The sequence below is a fragment of the Perca flavescens genome, chromosome 21 (assembly GCF_004354835.1).
Source record: "Perca flavescens isolate YP-PL-M2 chromosome 21, PFLA_1.0, whole genome shotgun sequence".
Classification (NCBI taxonomy): Eukaryota; Metazoa; Chordata; class Actinopteri; order Perciformes; family Percidae; genus Perca; species Perca flavescens.
In genome coordinates this window covers 26,252,815-26,270,859 of record NC_041351.1, presented here as the reverse complement: position 1 = coordinate 26,270,859, position 18,045 = coordinate 26,252,815, and the positions used below count along the sequence as shown (strand labels likewise).

The window sequence follows — 18,045 nt, the reverse complement described above, 5'->3', positions numbered from 1 at the left end:
ACACACCTTCTCATTCAATGCATTTCTTTATTTTCATGACTATTTACATTGTAGATTCTCACTGAAGGCATCAAAACTATGAATGAACACATATGGAATTATGTACTTAACAAAAAAGTGTGAAATAACTGAAAATATGTCTTATATTTTAAATTACTCAAAGTAGCCACCCTTTGCTTTTTTTGACAACTCTGCAAACCCTTGGTGTTCTCTCAATGAGCTTCATGAGGTAGTCACCTGAAATGGTTTTCACTTCACAGGTGTGCTTTGTCAGGGTTAATTAGTGGAATTTTGTCCCTTATTAATAAAAAAGCAAAGGGTGGCTACTTTAAAAAATCTAAAATATAAGACATGTTTTCAGTTATTTCACACTTTTTTGTTAAGTACATAATTCCATATGTGTTTATTCATAGTTTTGATGCCTTCAGTGAGAATCTACAATGTAAATATTCATGAAAATAAAAAGGAAACGCATTGAATGAGAAAGTGTGTCCAAACTTTTGGCCTGTATATATATATATATTAATATGGCATGCCATGTAGGAAATTATTATATATACAGTATATGTAAAGTTTGACTATATTGAATGAACCTTGAATATATTGAATGAAAGTCAGAATGTTTTGAATGAACGTTGAATATATTGAATGAACGTTGAATATATTGAATGGAAATCTGAATATATTGAATGAGAGTCTGAATTTATTGAATGAATGTCTGAATATATTGAATGAAAGTCTGAATATATTGAATTAATATCTGAATATATTGAATGAAAGTTTAAATGGACTCTGACGTCATTGTCTGCAACCATCTTGTGTTTTTGTTTTGATTAATCCTGTGACACTATGAGTGAATCAGCAAGAAATCTAGTTTCAGCAATTTTGAGCAATGAAGAGATTATCAACACACTGGCAAATGCATGTACGGGCCAAAACACTGGTAGCAATAACCGTATCCAGTATCGTTCTCCCAGTGAAGAAGTTTATTCACTTTTTCATCATGGAAGACCAAATGAAAAGAACCTTTTTTTCAGGCAGGTTCCTTTGATCAGGCTTACATCAACACAACTATCATTCAATATATTCAGACATTCATTCAATATATTCAGAGATTCATTCAATATATTCAGACTTTCATTCAATATATTCAGACTTTCATTCAATATATTCTGACTTTCATTCTATATATTTAAAGTTCATTTAATATATTCAGACTCTCATTCAATATATTCAGACTTTCATTCAATATATTCAGACTTTCATTCAATATATTCAGACTTTCATTCAATATATTTAAAGTTCATTCAATATATTCGAAGTTCATTGAATATATTCAAGGTTCATTCAATATATTCGAGTTTCATTCAATATATTCAGACTATATATATAGCATATATATATATATATATATATATATATATATATTGGTAATGTATATATGAATAGTGAGAAGTATACATATAGTAGTAATGTATATATGAAGTATATATGCATAATGAGAAATATATATATATAGTAGTAATGTATAAATGCATAATGAGAAGTTTATATATAGTAGTAATGTATATATGCATAATGGGATATATATATATATATATATATATATATATATATATATATATATATATACTTCTCATTATGCAATATGATCTTACGGTGGGGGTTTCAGTGTCCTAATGCTCATTTTCTCATAATCTGTTGATATCTTTACAAACTTCCACTTCAACTTGACCACCCAACCACGTTTGGTAAATATGGCTTTTTAGTTATGATTTTATTTATTTTAACTATTTATTGTTATATGTTGTATTTGAGTTGATCTTGAATCACCGGTGTCACTGCTGAAAAGCCCATTGCCCCTCTGGGGACAAATAAAGTTCTACTTGACTTGACTGTAGGCAGCAGTGGAATGTAACTAAGTAAATTTACTCAAGTACTGTACTTAAAGGTGCAATATGTAATATTGTGTGTAATACTGGCAGCTAGCGGTTAAAATACTTACTGCACTACCAATTCAAAATACTGGAGAGTTGTTTCCCCCGCCCCCTCCTGCCCAGACTCGAAGTTCATGGGGGTTGCCAGGCTGAGACCGCAGCATCTACAACAATGTTGCTAGACACTTTTCTCCCATAGCCAGACATTACTCCACAGCACAGCGGAGTAGCTAACGGTAGATGCTAGTCTCACATAGCCAGACATTACTCCACAGCACAGCGGAGTAGCTAACGGTAGATGCTAGTCTCACATAGCCAGACATTACTCCACAGCACAGCGGAGTAGCTAACGGTAGATGCTAGTCTCACATAGCCAGATATTACTCCACAGCATAGCGGAGTAGCTAACGGTAGATGCTAGTCTCACATAGCCAGACATTACTCCACAGCACAGCGGAGTAGCTAACGGTAGATGCTGGCTATATTGACAGTCAAAAGCCCGTGCTCACACGGAGCTCTGTAACCAACTGACAGACACACTTTTTCGGCTTAAAATTACAGTATGAACTGCTAAAAACACAACAACCTCACTGTTCTCTCCACACGGCAGTCAGGCACACTTCCTCGGCTTAGAATTACAATACAAAACGCTAAAAATACCACTACCTTGCCGACGGAACACACTTCATTGGCTTAGAATTACGGCAACAATCGCCAAACACACTGCAAACTCACAGTCCTCTCTTTCCAATTTAGAGCCCCCCTCTCGTGGCTTAAAATAACTCACCGTTGTCGGCTCCAGCCGCTGAAGAGGCGACGCTGTAAACAGCCGTGGGCTGCTTGCCTGGTCCTCCCGGTAACGTTAACAGTTAGCAGGGTTAGCATGGCGGCGTTAGCCAAGACCAGTCGGGATCACTTTACTGACTATGTCTCAACTGTTTTTGCGAGTAACCAACTCGGGTACTCTAGCTATATAATTCAATGTGAGTACACAAATGTTGAAATGACAAAAAATGCCCGTCCCTAGTAGCTGTGATAAATTAGCCTGAAGCTAATGCTTACCTGTTCAGGAGGAAATAAGCCAACTCTGCGTCTTTTTGGGCTCTAAGCTGTCTCCATCTTTCAAATACATCTCCAATATTTACCAGGGGGTTGTTACGTCTCTGCTCACGCAACTGTTAGAAATACAACGTTTTCCTTTTTTTATGTCATGTAGAATCTATCTCCGTTGATCCTGTTTGTTTGTTTGCTGCTTTCATGGCTGTACTACCATCACAGCTGTAGCGTGCTGGGTTTACGTTTTTACAGGTATATCTGGCAACCCGGCCTGCCTGTCAAACTGGGCCGTTGATAACAACACACAGATCAAAACATAAACATAAATTCCGTCACGGAATGTAAATTTCAAAAAGAAAAAATACTGAAATTAGCATTGTTGTCAGAAAAGATAGTATTTCAGTTTAACATGTTTCCTTAATATCTGATGAGGCATTGGTGTCATTTTTGGATTTATTACAGTACAAATATTACATATTGGACCTTTAAGTAAAATGTTGAGGTATTTGTTACTTGAGTCTTTTCTTTTCATGCCACTTTTTACTTCTACTCCGCTACATTTCAGAGAAAACTATTTTACTTTTTACTCCACTACATTCATCTGGCAGCTTTAGTTACTAGTTACTAGTTACTAGTACATTTTCCTGATTACAGACGTTTTTTATGTGTATCAGAGTATTTTTCCAGTGTTATTAGTACTTTTACTTACTTAAGTAAAGGATCTAAATACTTCTTCCACCACTGTCTGAAATTACACATAACAGCTAATTATTGATATTATTTCATATCTAATATTCAGAATATTTAAGGTTGTGTATTTGGCATTAATTTATTACAATGAATACATATTGCGACAATCAATGTACAGTTTGTACTTTCAAAGAACGTGGGCTTTGATTTTAAGTCTTAATAAATCTTTACCTAGTTCCCTATTTCCCCCCTTTTTTTGGATCTGTGCCTAAGCAAGGGGAGCGTTATGCTGCTGCTTAGAGTTTGTTACCATGAGTGAGCAGCTTTCTAACAGCTTGGTACACAGCAACTCTCCACTGAAACCACACTAATGAAATGCTTTCAGTTGAGTTAGTATCTAATTAAGGCACACCCATTTAGTGGAGGGGGAACTGGGGTATATAGGATCCTTAAACAAAGAGTTAATTTACAGGAAATACATTTGAACAGTTGTGTAATGAAATTTAAATGTGGACAGAGAATGGAATTCCATATCAGGTTTTAGAAATGAGATTTATGTGGCTGTGATCAGGGTGAAACATTTACCTGAGTAACAGTGGACGAAATAAGTCAAATAGGGCGTGAACCCTCAGAACTGTGTGATGTGCGTTCACTCTCCACATCTGAACCTGTGACAGCTGCTCCATGTGAAGACAACCAGGAAGATTTAGACTTAACCAGTGCTGTTTTATGCTACTTTACACTTGTACTCCACCACAGTTCAGAGGGCAGTGGTGAAAGAAGTATTTTCAGCCAAATGTACTTGAATTGCCAAAAGCAAAAGTACTGGTTGCAGAAAAATGTCTTTTGATGTATTATTATGTGACATAATAAAATTATAATACTGATGCATGAATTTGTAACCAACATTTTACTGTTGCTGGTGCCAGTGGTTCCCAACCTAAGGGTAAGGCCCCTACAAAGATATATTGGAGGGGTTGTGGGATGATTAATGGGAGAGCAAAAAAGAAAACGGTTCCGCTTTAGACAATGTTATTGTTTTTTTTGGACATGGTTACTGCTTGGTAATTTGTGAAATATTGAATTATTTAACTTCGGTGGGCGTCCTTGGATTGGGCCAGTTTTTAAAACCATGTGAGAATAAGTTCAGAGGGTCAATGAACTGCTAACAACTCAGAGACCAGGGGGGCCAACTAACACTGCATTTATAAGGTTTATATAACTATGCATAATATTTTATGAACATATCATGATTTTAAAGGTACATTGTCTAATGTTTTGAGTTGATTCTTAGCAAAAACCCCTTTGTTCTTCACAAATATGTGCTCATTCATGTGTAATTACTTCTACCAACTAATCAAAGTATTCTCGTAGAATCTGCCATTCAGAATACATAGCTGAGCTACGTTTAGTTTAGTAAGTAATCTCAACTTTAGGGCCCTTCTTAGCTTTTTTCAGACTTTTCAACCCTATTTTTCACTGGCCATGCATTGTACAGGCAACAGGTGTTGGAAAGACAGGATAGGTGTGAGGTGGAACCTTCACGACTGACACATTTTTAAATACTCTTGTTGGGCAATACTAAATGGCTGAAAACACCATGTGAAGAGCAGAGTCATGGATTTTGCAAAGACATCTCACACCTACATTTTGAAATCCATTAATGTGTTGATTAAAACATATCATAACATTGTGTTACAAGTAAATCTAAAGAAATTAAAAGTGGGCCTTTTTCTAGAAAATGATTTTCCTCTTTGTCCCTTTGTTTTCCTTGTTTAGGCCCTATTCTTGTGACCTGGCGTGTTACGACTGAGGATTATTCAAGTGTTAAGATTAAATATCAGCCACTCTGTAAATAGGGTGTCTACTTTAGTAACAGAGAAACAACTTGGGCCACATACTTGATGTAAAGATTATACGAGAGCACATATCACGACTACATCTGTACAAAGAGCTTGCAAAAGTTTGATTGCACAATATTTTTATATTGTTATGTTTCATAGACAGGAAAAATGTTTCCCCCTTCCTCCTCACACATACCCATTCTTGTAAAATGAAAGCACCCAGTGTCCCAGTGGCTAATGGACCCAGTTTGACTGGTTTCTGTTGAACGACCAATACTCAGATTTCACAACAGGGAAATCGCCATAGAGACTAGTCGAGAACAACGGCCTTAGAAGGAAATCAGTAAGAAAGAAAGGGAATAAATACATCATGAACAGTGTAATCAAGATGTAAATGGAGTGGAAATGTCCAAATAGAGGACAGAGGTTTTGAGACGTCAGTAAAAACCATCGAAAATCTACATGATCTGATCAAATAATCAAAATGTATTTTATTAAACACAGAATTTACAGCATGGAATCATAATGAATAACACATACAAAGTGAAGCAAATTGACTACAGAGAGACAAATCAACTACAAAGAGATGCAACACTTTTAAAGCAGATACACTAATACAAAGAAACGCAAAATGACCACAAAGAGACACAATATAACTACAAAGAGACACAAAATGACTATGACATACAAAAAAACTACAAAGAGATGATCTATAAACAGATGAAAACATCCACAAAGAGATACAAAATAACTACAAAGAGACACAAAACAACTACAAAGAGATACAAAATAACCACAAAGAGATACAAAATAACTACAAACAGACACAAAACGACTACAAAGAGACACAAAATGACTACAAAGAGATACAAAATAACTACATAGAGACAGAAAACGAATACAAAGAGACACAAAATAACTATGACATACAAAAAAACTACAGAGATGATCTATAAACAGATGAAAACATCCACAAAGAGATACAAAATAACTACAAAGAGACACAAAACAACTACAAAGAGATACAAAATAACTACAAACAGACACAAAATGACAACAAAGAGACACAAAATGACTACAAAGAGATACAAAATAACTACATAGAGACAGAAAACGACTACAAAGAGACACAAAACGAGATGCACCAGACTCCAAAGAGTTGAAAAACTTCCACAAAAAAATGCTAAACAACTACAAAGAGACACAAAACGAGATGCACCAGACTCCAAAGAGTTGAAAAACTTCCACAAAAAAATGCTAAACAACTACAATGAGACACAACACAACTGAACGGATGAAAGAACCGATGCACTAGACTTCAAAGAGGCGAAAACGTGCACAAATACATGTAAAAAACTACAAAGAGATGCACAAGACTACAAAGAGACCTTGACTGTAGGCTATTTGGAGTTACAAATAGCAGCTATTTATTGATATTATTTTACATTAATTTATTGCACTGAATAATGAATAAACAATGGTTTATTGGTTCTTGGCAAACTGTATCAATGTACAGTTTGCCAAGAACCAGGGTGTGATTTTACAAATGTGGCCCCGTCCTTAAAACTGTGTCCCAGTCCATCCCAGTTTGTGAACTCTAGTGTTCGTTATACAGATGCCCTTTCAGATTAAAGTTCCATGTTTGTCTGTTCCACGTTTCTTTTGGCGGAGAAGCAAAGACACAAACATCCTGCAGCGAAATTGAGTAGAAGCTGAGAATTTTCACCCTACAGAGGAAGGAACGGAGCTTTATTACATGAAAACCCTTCAGGTCACATCAAGTCTTGATTGTGTAATGTTTTACAGTTTTTCACAATCGCTATGACAATTTTTTCAATACTTTTAACAACTTTCCTAAACTCTTAACGCACCAACACACCTACAACACACGATTGGCAAAACAGTTAATTTCATGCTCAAAAGCACACATTGTAAACCAAACTCCAACACTGATTTTCAAATACAATAATTCACTGACACAGTACACTATGTTTACCAAAACAATGCAATCATGTCTCAAAACCAAATAATTCTTCCAAAACACTAACACATGTTCTCTCCCAACAGGAAAATTTAGTCAATCATAGAACAATATCATACAAAACTAACTAAAGATTACTTTTTGGGCTTTTCCACCTTTATTTGACAGGACAGCAGAGAAAGGGGAGAGAGAGAGAGAGAGAGGGGGGAAGACATGCAGGAAATCATCACAAGTCGGATTTGAACCCTGGACCTCTGTGTTGAGGCATAAACCTCTCAGTACATGTGTGCCTGTACCCAGTGATCCAACCTGGCCACCAATTTGTTTCTTTTGCTGCAGAGATTCAATACAAAAAATGATGGACCCATCTCAGAGTAGCTTTATAGAATGTACGGTTTATGAAAAAAAGGAGACAGAGACAGAATTGTCCTGGTACTCCTCTTCCTCTCCCTCGTGAAGGCATTTTTCTTATTTTCTGTGTTCATCTACAGTATATTGTTCAAATAGGTCCTCTTTTATTGTACTACCATATGATCATGCGATTGAAAGAACCTCAACACCTGAGTGTGTTTCCTAGAAGGGAATCAGTTGTGATTGATCTATTTGCATTACTTCAATCAGCTGTTTCTCAATAAATACATGTATAAAATCCAGGGGATATATTTGTGTTTCAATTTACAGCTGTTCACTTTGACTTTAGCCTATAAGTTAGGTTTAGAACATGTTATCTGTTCTGACATACAGTGTGAAAGCATTTGTAAATTTGACAGTAAAGATCCATTGTTTTGGTTTTGGTGGAGCTTGTGTGTAAAATATGTTCAAGCATTTTAAATTTGTGTTAACTGTATGCATTTTGTGTCAAAGCAACAAGAAATGTGTTAATTGTATAGCCTACACAGATGGATTGTGTTGTGTAAAGAGTTTAAGAAAGTTGTTAAAAGTATTGAAAAAAAGTGTCATAGCGATCGTAAAAAACTGTCAAAATGTGACCACCTCCACCTGTAGCTGTAGCTTTAGTTTCATTTTCCAGCACCAGTGGCTGGAAAACTGTGAAAACTTAATTTGCTAAACTTTTCGTTGCAAATGAATCATCATTTGGACAGTAACTCCTCCATTGGCACCTCCAGGTTTCCCAGGTACCACAAAATCCAGAACACCAGGCTGCTGAAGATGATGAGGGGTCCTGAGAAGACGAAGAAATCCCAGAAGCTGAGCGGAGCGAAAACCCCAATGAAGAAGACGACGAGGCCTACTGGATCCAGGAGGACGGCGATGAAGAAAAGAAGTGGGCAGCGGCCCAGATAGTCCCTATAGTCCATGATAGGAGGATTTGGCTGCGCTTACGGTTTCGGGAATTCACAGCTTTGGCAGTTTATCTGTATGACGTAAAAAATGTAAGGAGCAAAATAAATTCAGAAGAAATGCTTCTTCCCTTCTCAGCACCGCCCGTGAGTCTGAGGTGAGGCTGATGAGGAAGGAAGAAACTTTTTTTTCCTCTCTCTGACATGACGTTTCCTTAATGATGTCAAGAGAATTCCCGGACGGGAGAAAAATGTTTCCTCAAAGATGTCAAGAGAATTCCCGGCTCTATTGGAAATGGCTTCATTTCATAAGCATGTTGCATTCTAGCATCAACCGATCCAGGCTTAATCTCCAGTCCACAGGTGGATTAGGGAGAGCTAGAAATATTGGCCTTTTATTTTTGGCCTTGATTATTTGGAATAAAAGAGTGGAAGAACACAGAGTGCATTTTACACCCTTCAAAAAGTGACAGAGAGGGAGGAAAACCCAGCTTCCTGTATGGCACATAAAGCTTTTTAAACAATAAAAAAGGTAGAGAAGACAACTCAGCAACTCAGTGCGGTCATCTGGCACCAACAGTATCAGTCACCTGTGCCCAGAAACACCCTCAAACAACAACTACATCCAGATACATGTACACTTTATTCCCAAGAAAAATTATTTACATGTCACAAAATCAGCAGATAAAAATAGAAATTTGCTATGTAAATGTCAAAGACCTTTTCTTCCTCTGTGCACAGCCCTCCTGCCTGCTGTGGACACAGGACGCTTTTCCCTGATTAAGGAATTGTCTTTCAATAAAAAAATAAAATAAAAAAAAGTGACTTTAGTTCATAACTTCATGTTTTCAGGAGAGAGTCCGTCCTGACGTCACCTGTAAGGAGGAGAGAAAGGGTTGTATATTAGAATAGGTTTAAAACAACACATGACATTGGCAATGAAAATGGGGTTTAACACAAATTAAGACATAGGCTAAAGTCTTTCTTAAATATGATCTGTAAGGCTTGTGAGATGGAAGATTATTGTCCGATAAAGTGAATCTCTAAAGCTATAGTGCATTGTTTCTGTCTCCCCCATGAGGAGTTCTAAGTAATGACAACAACACTGTCGGCACGTTCACATGATACAAGCCTTCTGGGATCGTTCACACGATTTTTTTTTGTCTTTTGTTTTTTCTACTTATAAATGTATTGATGTGTATATTTTGTTCTCTTATTTGCTTTTTCTTTTGTCTTTCATCTTGTTACATATTAAACTGTAATCATACTCTATGTTAAAGGGAGACACTTAAAAGCCCCTCAGGGTTTCTTGTCTTCTTTGCACGTTTTTATGATGGATTGGTTATTAAGTACAAATTATTTTGATGTGCTAAATAAAAAAAGAACATTATACAGTATACACTAATAGTTAAGCTAGTTATCTATTCAGGAAGTCTCAGTTATCTATTCAGAAGTCTCATTGAGATTGGGATCTCTTTTGCAAGAGAAACCTAAGAACATATTACGTAACACAGAGACACATTACAAGGTTTGTTATTCATTCTACAAAACAGGTTTGCACAACATAATGTGAGTTGTACTCTCTTTACGCTACACAAGAAAAAAGAACAATTTGTTATGATTGAGTACAGAGGATGAGTTGAGGAGTCTCACAGCCTGAGGAAAGAAGCTGCTCTGTAGTCTGGTGGTACGGCAGCAGATACTTCTGTATCACTTACCAGACAGCAGCAGGGTGAACAGGCTGTTTCTGGGTGGGTGGGTAAAGTCTTCACTAATCACTGATGCTTGCTAGATGGGTACTAATGACGTTCTGGGCAATGATGTTTAATCTCCCTGTCCTGGGCTAAGTCATGAGGCTTTCTATTGCTCCACTGTAAAAGTTAACAAGAACGTGCCTAAAGAAAACATAATTTCTGCCGATGATGGTGGTGTCGTTCGCAAACTTCACAATAGAGTTATCTCCCATGGTGGGGGTTGCAGTCATGGGTGAATAGGAGGGGGCTAAGCACACAGCCCTGGGGGGCTTCGGTGTTCAACGGGGTGGAGGATAGCCTCGTGAGACCGTCCTGATCTCGCGAGCTCAAGTTTTCCACTCGCAGATCAGTCTGGCATCTTGAGATAGAGAAAATTTGGAGCTGTTTGCCAAACGACCGGGCCAATCAGTGTTGGTTGTGAGGTGGGTTAGGTGGTGATAGACAGATGGTTTATCCAATCAGCTAACCAGTATTTTCAGACAGCGGTAGCCCTAATTCTGTTAGCCGTTCGCTAATGCTTTTTTTCTCTTGGATCCTTCTTTTGGAATATGGACCGGGAACCTGAAATGGGGCCTTTTATTCCTAAATTCTCATTACACAAACGGCAAATATCCTTTACCGACATGTTGCTTGCTTGCTGAGCGAACGAGCTATGCTTTGCCTGCAGCAGCAGGCTTGTGGTTGTATTTTCATACGCTTCGTGGATCTGATTGGTTGATTTGGCCCGTCTATCACCAACATAGGTGATAGACAGATGGTTTATCCAATCAGCTAACCAGTATTCCCAAAAGTTCTCCAACGGAAAGTTCCCAGATGGATATGCCGAGCAAATGTGAAGCAATCCGTCTGGCGGAGTCAGGTTAGGGGGAGGAGGTATGGCCGCCAATCTGAACTAACTAGGATCTGTTTATGGGGAAGCCCAATACCCAGTTGGAAGGTGTAGTAATGAAGCCCAGAGTGGCCATCAGTTTGATGGGGGGGGTTGTATTGAAGGCTGAGCTGAAATCAACAAACAGCATTCTTTCAAGTGTGTGAGGGCTGAGTGGAGGGCAGTGAAGATGGCATCATCTGTGGATCTGTATTAGAGATCTTTAGGGGTCCACTTAAACCCGAGACCAGACCCAGGACCCGTACGGGTTTGGATCCACCGTTTATCCGGGCAATGGGGGGGTTGGGGTTCTGTTTAACATTATGTGTAATATCTGCATGGATCAGAGAAGACTCGGCCGTGATCAGACAGCAACGCCAACTGTAACCTTGGCAATGAGCATCCGTTATTATAGTTCAAAAGGGCAAACTGTTATCTTTATTATGCTAGATGCAATAAAACGGCAAAGGCTACTAACTAACACAGACCAACTTCACTTTAAAATGATAGCAGAGCTGCTCAGAGTGTCACTCAGACAATATCAGGCCATGGTGATGTGGAATTTCTAAATTAAAGTTCTCGAACAGACATGGGAGTAGTACTTTTTTATTTTCCTGATATTTCCCTGCTTCAGGTTTTAACTAAAGGCGGATATGAAACACTATACCATCATTACCAGCTTACAGCCTCATGTTGACATTATACAACAACATGAATACGTGCAGAGAAGGCAGTCATAACTTAAAGCTGGACCTTATCGCTCTCCATGTTACTTATCCATTCAGCCACTATCAAATCTAATTGATCAACATGCCACTTTACGGCTCATAATGTAGAGAGGCAGGCGGCTGCTACAGTAGCAATGTTGTCCTTAGGTGGAGGCTTGTGTTCATTGGAGGCATGTCCAGTGAAAAAAACCCTTACCATTATGTGCTCCCAGTCAGGGTTGAAACCAGGATGTTAGAAACACTGGGGCTCCAGTTTCCCCATTGCAGCCCCACCCGTCTGCAATTTCTTTTGTTTTCTGACCATCCAAAAACATCAGCTGTGTCCCAATTCCATACAACAAACTAATTCTAAGCAGGTTTTGGCATGTAGTGTGTCCACTATAGAAAATAAAAATATTAAGTAGCCTATACTAAAAAAGAAAAACAGCATCTACACAATAAAACACATGATTTTGGAGTTTGACGTTGATGCAGGTGGGAGAATAGTGTACATTGCCATAAAGATGAATATATAAATACTGTTACAATGCGACACAGCCATTGATTTTTTTCTCATTTTAGTAATTCATTTTACAGTTTAATTTTGTAAATTCTTTTTTGTATTACAAGATAGTCTATATACTGTGTTAAAGCCTTTTCTACACCACACCTGGATATTTTTTCTGGTGGTTAAATATTAAAATCCCTTGGCTTGAAAGTAGTCAAATGTGAAGGCATGTCATTTAGAGTCAGCGTTTTAAAAGCCACTATGTGGAATTACAGAATGTCAACTCCAAGTCAAGATGTTAAAAAACTAAGTAGGATATGACCCTTGCTCTCAGTGGTCTTTGTCTCACATTTACCACAGTTGAGTTACAGTAAGGAACCAGCCTCATTGTTCAGTATGCAATGTTTGTTCTTGACAACGTCATTTCAGACAATCCCATATCTCAAGATCATGAGGTTAGATAATATGGGAATCAGGCAATGGCCCAATAAAGTTAACTATCTGGAACTAGCGGGTTGAAGGAGTGTTCATGAAGCAGTTTTTATGTAGGATCCCTGCAGCTGGTGGCTGAGTGAGGTGGCCTAGCCATACCTACACCTACCTACTGTACTCACTACATCCCAATGGTTCAATATGCACTGCTGAGTTTCATTAAAAATGCAATTGCGCCTTTTGGCCCAAAGGGTGTCTGGCTTGCCAACCCAGCTACAAGCAAACTGAAGGATAAAATAATGCAGAACAGTGAAGGCGAGCAGAAACGGTCAGGTTCATTAATTAAAAGCTGCCACGGGCCACTGAAGATCTTTTCACAGCAGCCGGGGAAAGAAAAAATAGATGATATCGCAAATATTCATGAGCAGAGTGAGCAGGCAGGCGGGCAGGGTCCTGGGGGGGAGGAGGGGGAAGGGCGAGCTTCACTCTCTGTGTCATCTGATCACTGACAATTACTGCAAAGTAATGACCTCAGTGGTGTCAGACTGGGGGTGGAAATGGGACTGAGTACCCAAGGCCCTAATGTGAGGAGGGCCCAAAAAGATGCTAGAACAGAGATCTTCAACAGGGGCTCCTCAGAGTTACTGCAGGGGGGCCACCAAATTATTAAGCTTTTGAAATATTTTTCAAAAATTAAAATTTCCTAACATAGGCTATTTGTGATTTTTGTTTTACTGATGATAGACTTACTGGCCTAAAGGTAAGGTAGTCATCCACAGATACAGTTCATCCTGAGGATTCACGGTGCCACATGTATGTTTAACATCAAAACATGATTTATAAAATAATGCCAACAAATTATTATTTTAATAGCTTAGTATTCTATGCAAACAAACATATATATAAAGGCTTTAGGCCGCCCTACACCTTATTGTAGGCCAAGTTTATTATGCAACCTAGTTTTATAGAGTATATGTAGAAGGGGGTCCCTGCGACTCTTTCAGTTAAGGGGTCCTTGGCTTATAAAAACGTTAAAGACCCCTATGCTAGAATGAATAGCTGGGGGGGCAGACTGATCTAAAGGGGAGAGCAGGGCAATGTGCTGACTTTCAGACAATCATACATGTTTCAGAGGCTTGCTGTAACTGCAAGTGAGTGTAACAGGTTACGGTGTCAGGAGAGTGAGAGGGTTTTATGGGAAATGCTTTTCAAAGTCTCAACAGCAGTGAGCCAGAGAGTAGACCCGGATGAGCTGAAGATACGCACCTTATCTGCTCTGCCACCCGCTGCCTGCAAGAGCCACGTCGGAGCTCTGCAACACCCCCAGCTCCACGTTTCTGTCCGCTGGAGACGCGCGCTCTGTCCATCCATCGAACCCTCTGTTGTCCTGACCCGCTCCGCTGCCATCTCCCCACGTGATCCGACACGGCGCACGCACAGTCCCGTTCATCTCCTTCCCGGTCATCTCCTTCCCGTTCCCAATGCTCTTCTTCTTCTTCTTCTCCCCGGCTTCCAAAGGCTTGATGGGGACTTTGGAGAGCCTCTCCGACAGCTTCCCGACCCAATGCGTAAAGGTGATATCCAGTGAGCCAGCTGTCCTGTCCTCCGCGTGCATCGGCACGTTCCCGGTGTACCACAGAACCCACCAGATCAAACTGAGGCACAGGATGATCGAGCCCGTGTAGATGAGGAAATCCCCATAGAAGCGGCCGTCCACGTTCAGGTTGCCGAAAATCCCAACCAACAGTACTGCCATACCCGCGGCATCAAACACAACGGCGAGGAAGACAAACAGCGCGCAGTTCCCCAAGCAGCTGGGGGCCATACTCAACAGGAGGAGAGGCAAGATCCCGAGTAGGCTACCGGCGCCGAACACCTGCACTGCATTTACAGGACGCACGTTTCCCCACCTGACACCTGTGAGCAGGCCCCGCCCTCCATCCACGACACGTCACTGTATCCAGTGGGCACCCAGGGGACTCATGTCCACACGCTGCCTTCAAGTGCACAGCGAACATTTCACTCATTCAAGCGAACAAAATGCATTCATTCATTCAACCTTTAGGCTATTTATCCTCGAGAGATCATTGAGGGGCGACCCATTTACTATGGCATCCAGTCAGATGACAAAGACAAAAACACAGAAAATACAATCATTAGAAATATAGAAAGACAATTAAACATTCAAAATTGGAAAATTATTTGATAAATAAATTAGGACAATAAGGATGCAAAAGAAAGTACAACTATGTAAAGCAGTTACAAGTAGCAGTTTGCAGGTTCAAAACCAGATTTCTAAATTGTCCAAGAGGCACAATTGAGATGATTTTAAGGAAGTGTTGTAATCTGTTCCAGGAGTCAGGTGCACTAATGTTAAAAGCAGTTTTCCCAAGTTCAGACCGAGCTCGTGGAACATGAAGTAAAAGCCAGTCAGCAACTGCCACTTTGCTCATTTGAAAGGCATGATGTATCTCTCTCTCATGGGTGGGCCAAATTCTGTGTTCTGTGTGACCAGGTAATGCTACATATTTTGCTGAGTTTATTTGATATGATGTTTGCACATCAAACGTGTATTGCATCATTATGCTGTGATGCTGCTATAGGCCTGTATGACACTTTGTCAACCTACGGATGGCATTTTATCTTCAATCAATCGCGTTTCAGAATTACTGTTGTGCTTTCTGCTTGGGTGCTTTTTAGTGAACACCATATTAGATCAGATTAGATTCAACTTTATTTGACATAGTCCCAAAGCCCTTAAATTGCATCACGTCTCCGCACTTGGCTTCCTTCCTCGCGTCTTAGTCCCTCCCACAAGAAGGCCCGAGGAAATCATCTGAGGAGAGAGGCAACGAGCAAATGTGTTTTAGGCTGAATCTCATCCCCCTTATTTGATAGCTCCATGGCTCCTCTGTCTGAGCTTGGAGACGGCCTTCACCAAGGAGGGACAGAACAACTTCTGGTTCAGCCGAGGACCGAGGAGTCGAGGAGCTATTAGATATGGGGGATGAGATTCAGCCATAGTCCTGAGCCATACACTGCCCTGGGATGATTCAGTTCATCAGGATTCAACTTTAAGGTTATTTTATATGTCTATATGTAATTTGTTTGACCGCATACATTTTTAGGTGCCCTCATTGCTACTCTCTCATAGAGTATGAGTTGGAACAGTTCTATTTTTGAATTTAGAAACATACAATAACTGCAAATGAGACAAGTTTTATGCAAACAATAACATGTAAAAATCTTTAACAGAACTTTAAAAAAAAAACATTGATAACAAAGGCTTTGAAAAAGAAAAATGTTTTTGTTGTTATATTTACTTGCCCGACATGGCGTGTGTGATTTGACATGCCATCTTGGCTGGAAGTTCACATATAGTGTGTGTGGCATGTGTTTGGCGTGTGGAGTCTGTCTGGTGGGGTCAAGGTTCTATCAGGTGCCTGCAGTTTGCTGGATGTCAATAGCTTTGTTGTCACCTACGCTTACGTTACTAGTGAACTTATTCGTGGGTTAGCCCAGTGCTGTTAACCGTGGTCAAAACAATCATACTAAAAATAATTTTATGAGAGTGATGAACGATGTTGTAACCTCATATAGTTACCCACCAATGTGTTAATGTTAGCTACTTGTCAACCAGCACATTGTAGTAATGTTAAGCTGTATCAATATTGAAATATATCAATAAATAAGGTCTCTGTTGTATTACTGTGTTAAAAAGTGGCATGTAATTAATCACAAAATGATGCTATGTGGCAAAAAAAGCTGTATTACAGTTACGAGTATTTTTTTCTGTGACATTGTATGATTTACAATTACTCCTGAACGTATAATCTGGGTGCCAGTGTTTTGGCAGAAGTTACAAGTAACTAGACGATGAAAGGTTATATGACGCCACTGACAGGCGACTAAAGGTAACGACCCGTGTCTGAAAATAAAATAACAGATTTCTCTGGGTTTGAAATTTGGTGGAAACATTTGGGATAGTGTAAGAACACAACTCATGAAAATATATAACATAGGTATGGTCGTTTTTAGACATTTTAATGCAGAAATATTGTGTTCAAGGTCTTAAATTATTTTAAACAGGTCTTCATTTTCCTACGTCCATTGTAGTTCTTTGTTTCGCTAATCCAAATATAATTTTGCTGTATTACGACGACAAATGAAACCATCATGCAACTTATATTGCAGCCAATCAGCTTTTGTGTTATTGGCGCGAGTCTCTTTCAGATTGTCCCACAGACATAAAATGGATTTTATTCTTTAAGTATGTGGAAGTGCAAGTTTAGCAAAAAAATAAAGGTCTTGAATTTCATTCATAATGGTCTTTAAAAAGGTCTTAAAAAAGTGAAACTTGGTGAAACATGTAGAAACTCTAGGTGCAGCTCTCTGATCTAAACTGAAATATGCTAACTGAACAGCAGGTGAATGGATTACCATGACATTTTGTCAGGCATTCATACTCCCCAGGGGATGAATTCTCAAATAACTTTGGTGACCCCTGACTTTCTTTTTGCGCCACCATGAGGTTCACATTTGTAGTTTTTAATTAATTGAACTACAGTAACTACTGGATATATTGCCATGAACTTTGATACAAACATTAATGTTTCCCTCAGGATGAATTCTAATAACATAACTTTTCATCCAGCGCCATCATCAGGTCAATATGTATTTATTCAAAAAATAATTCAAAGTGCCAAAAAAATGGAGACAACATGAGCGTAGGCCTCAGCCCTGTGTCAACCTGTTGTGCTGTAACATGTCACAGCAGTGGACTTTCTTTGCTATAAAACATGAGATTCAAAGATCACACATTAAGTGCAAGTATTTAAAGTGTTCAAAATGTTTAATAGAAAAAATCTAACACGACAGCTACAATCATGCTGTTTGTGTCCAGTTTGAATGTTGTGAAATCAGAAGGTCTGCCAGCTTTGAGGTAACACAACCCATATTTATTCAGG

General features: G+C 39.0%; 1 protein-coding gene across 1 annotated transcript; it reads right to left on the bottom strand.

Moving 5' to 3' along the window:
• Positions 1–9,429: 9,429 nt before the first annotated feature.
• Positions 9,430–15,079, bottom strand: LOC114548443 (transmembrane protein 238). The gene is made up of 2 exons (XM_028568406.1): positions 14,345–15,079; positions 9,430–9,684 (listed from the first exon to the last, which is right to left on the bottom strand). Exon 1 carries the CDS (start codon positions 14,901–14,903, stop codon positions 14,346–14,348), a length of 558 nt encoding a protein of 185 aa, XP_028424207.1. The 5' UTR covers positions 14,904–15,079; the 3' UTR covers positions 9,430–9,684; position 14,345.
• Between the last annotated feature and the right edge of the window lie 2,966 nt (positions 15,080–18,045).

Coding starts and splice junctions, on each gene's coding strand:
- LOC114548443 (XM_028568406.1), bottom strand. CDS start 14,903: ATGGCCCCCAGCTGCTTGGGGAACTGCGCGCTGTTTGTCTTCCTCGCC.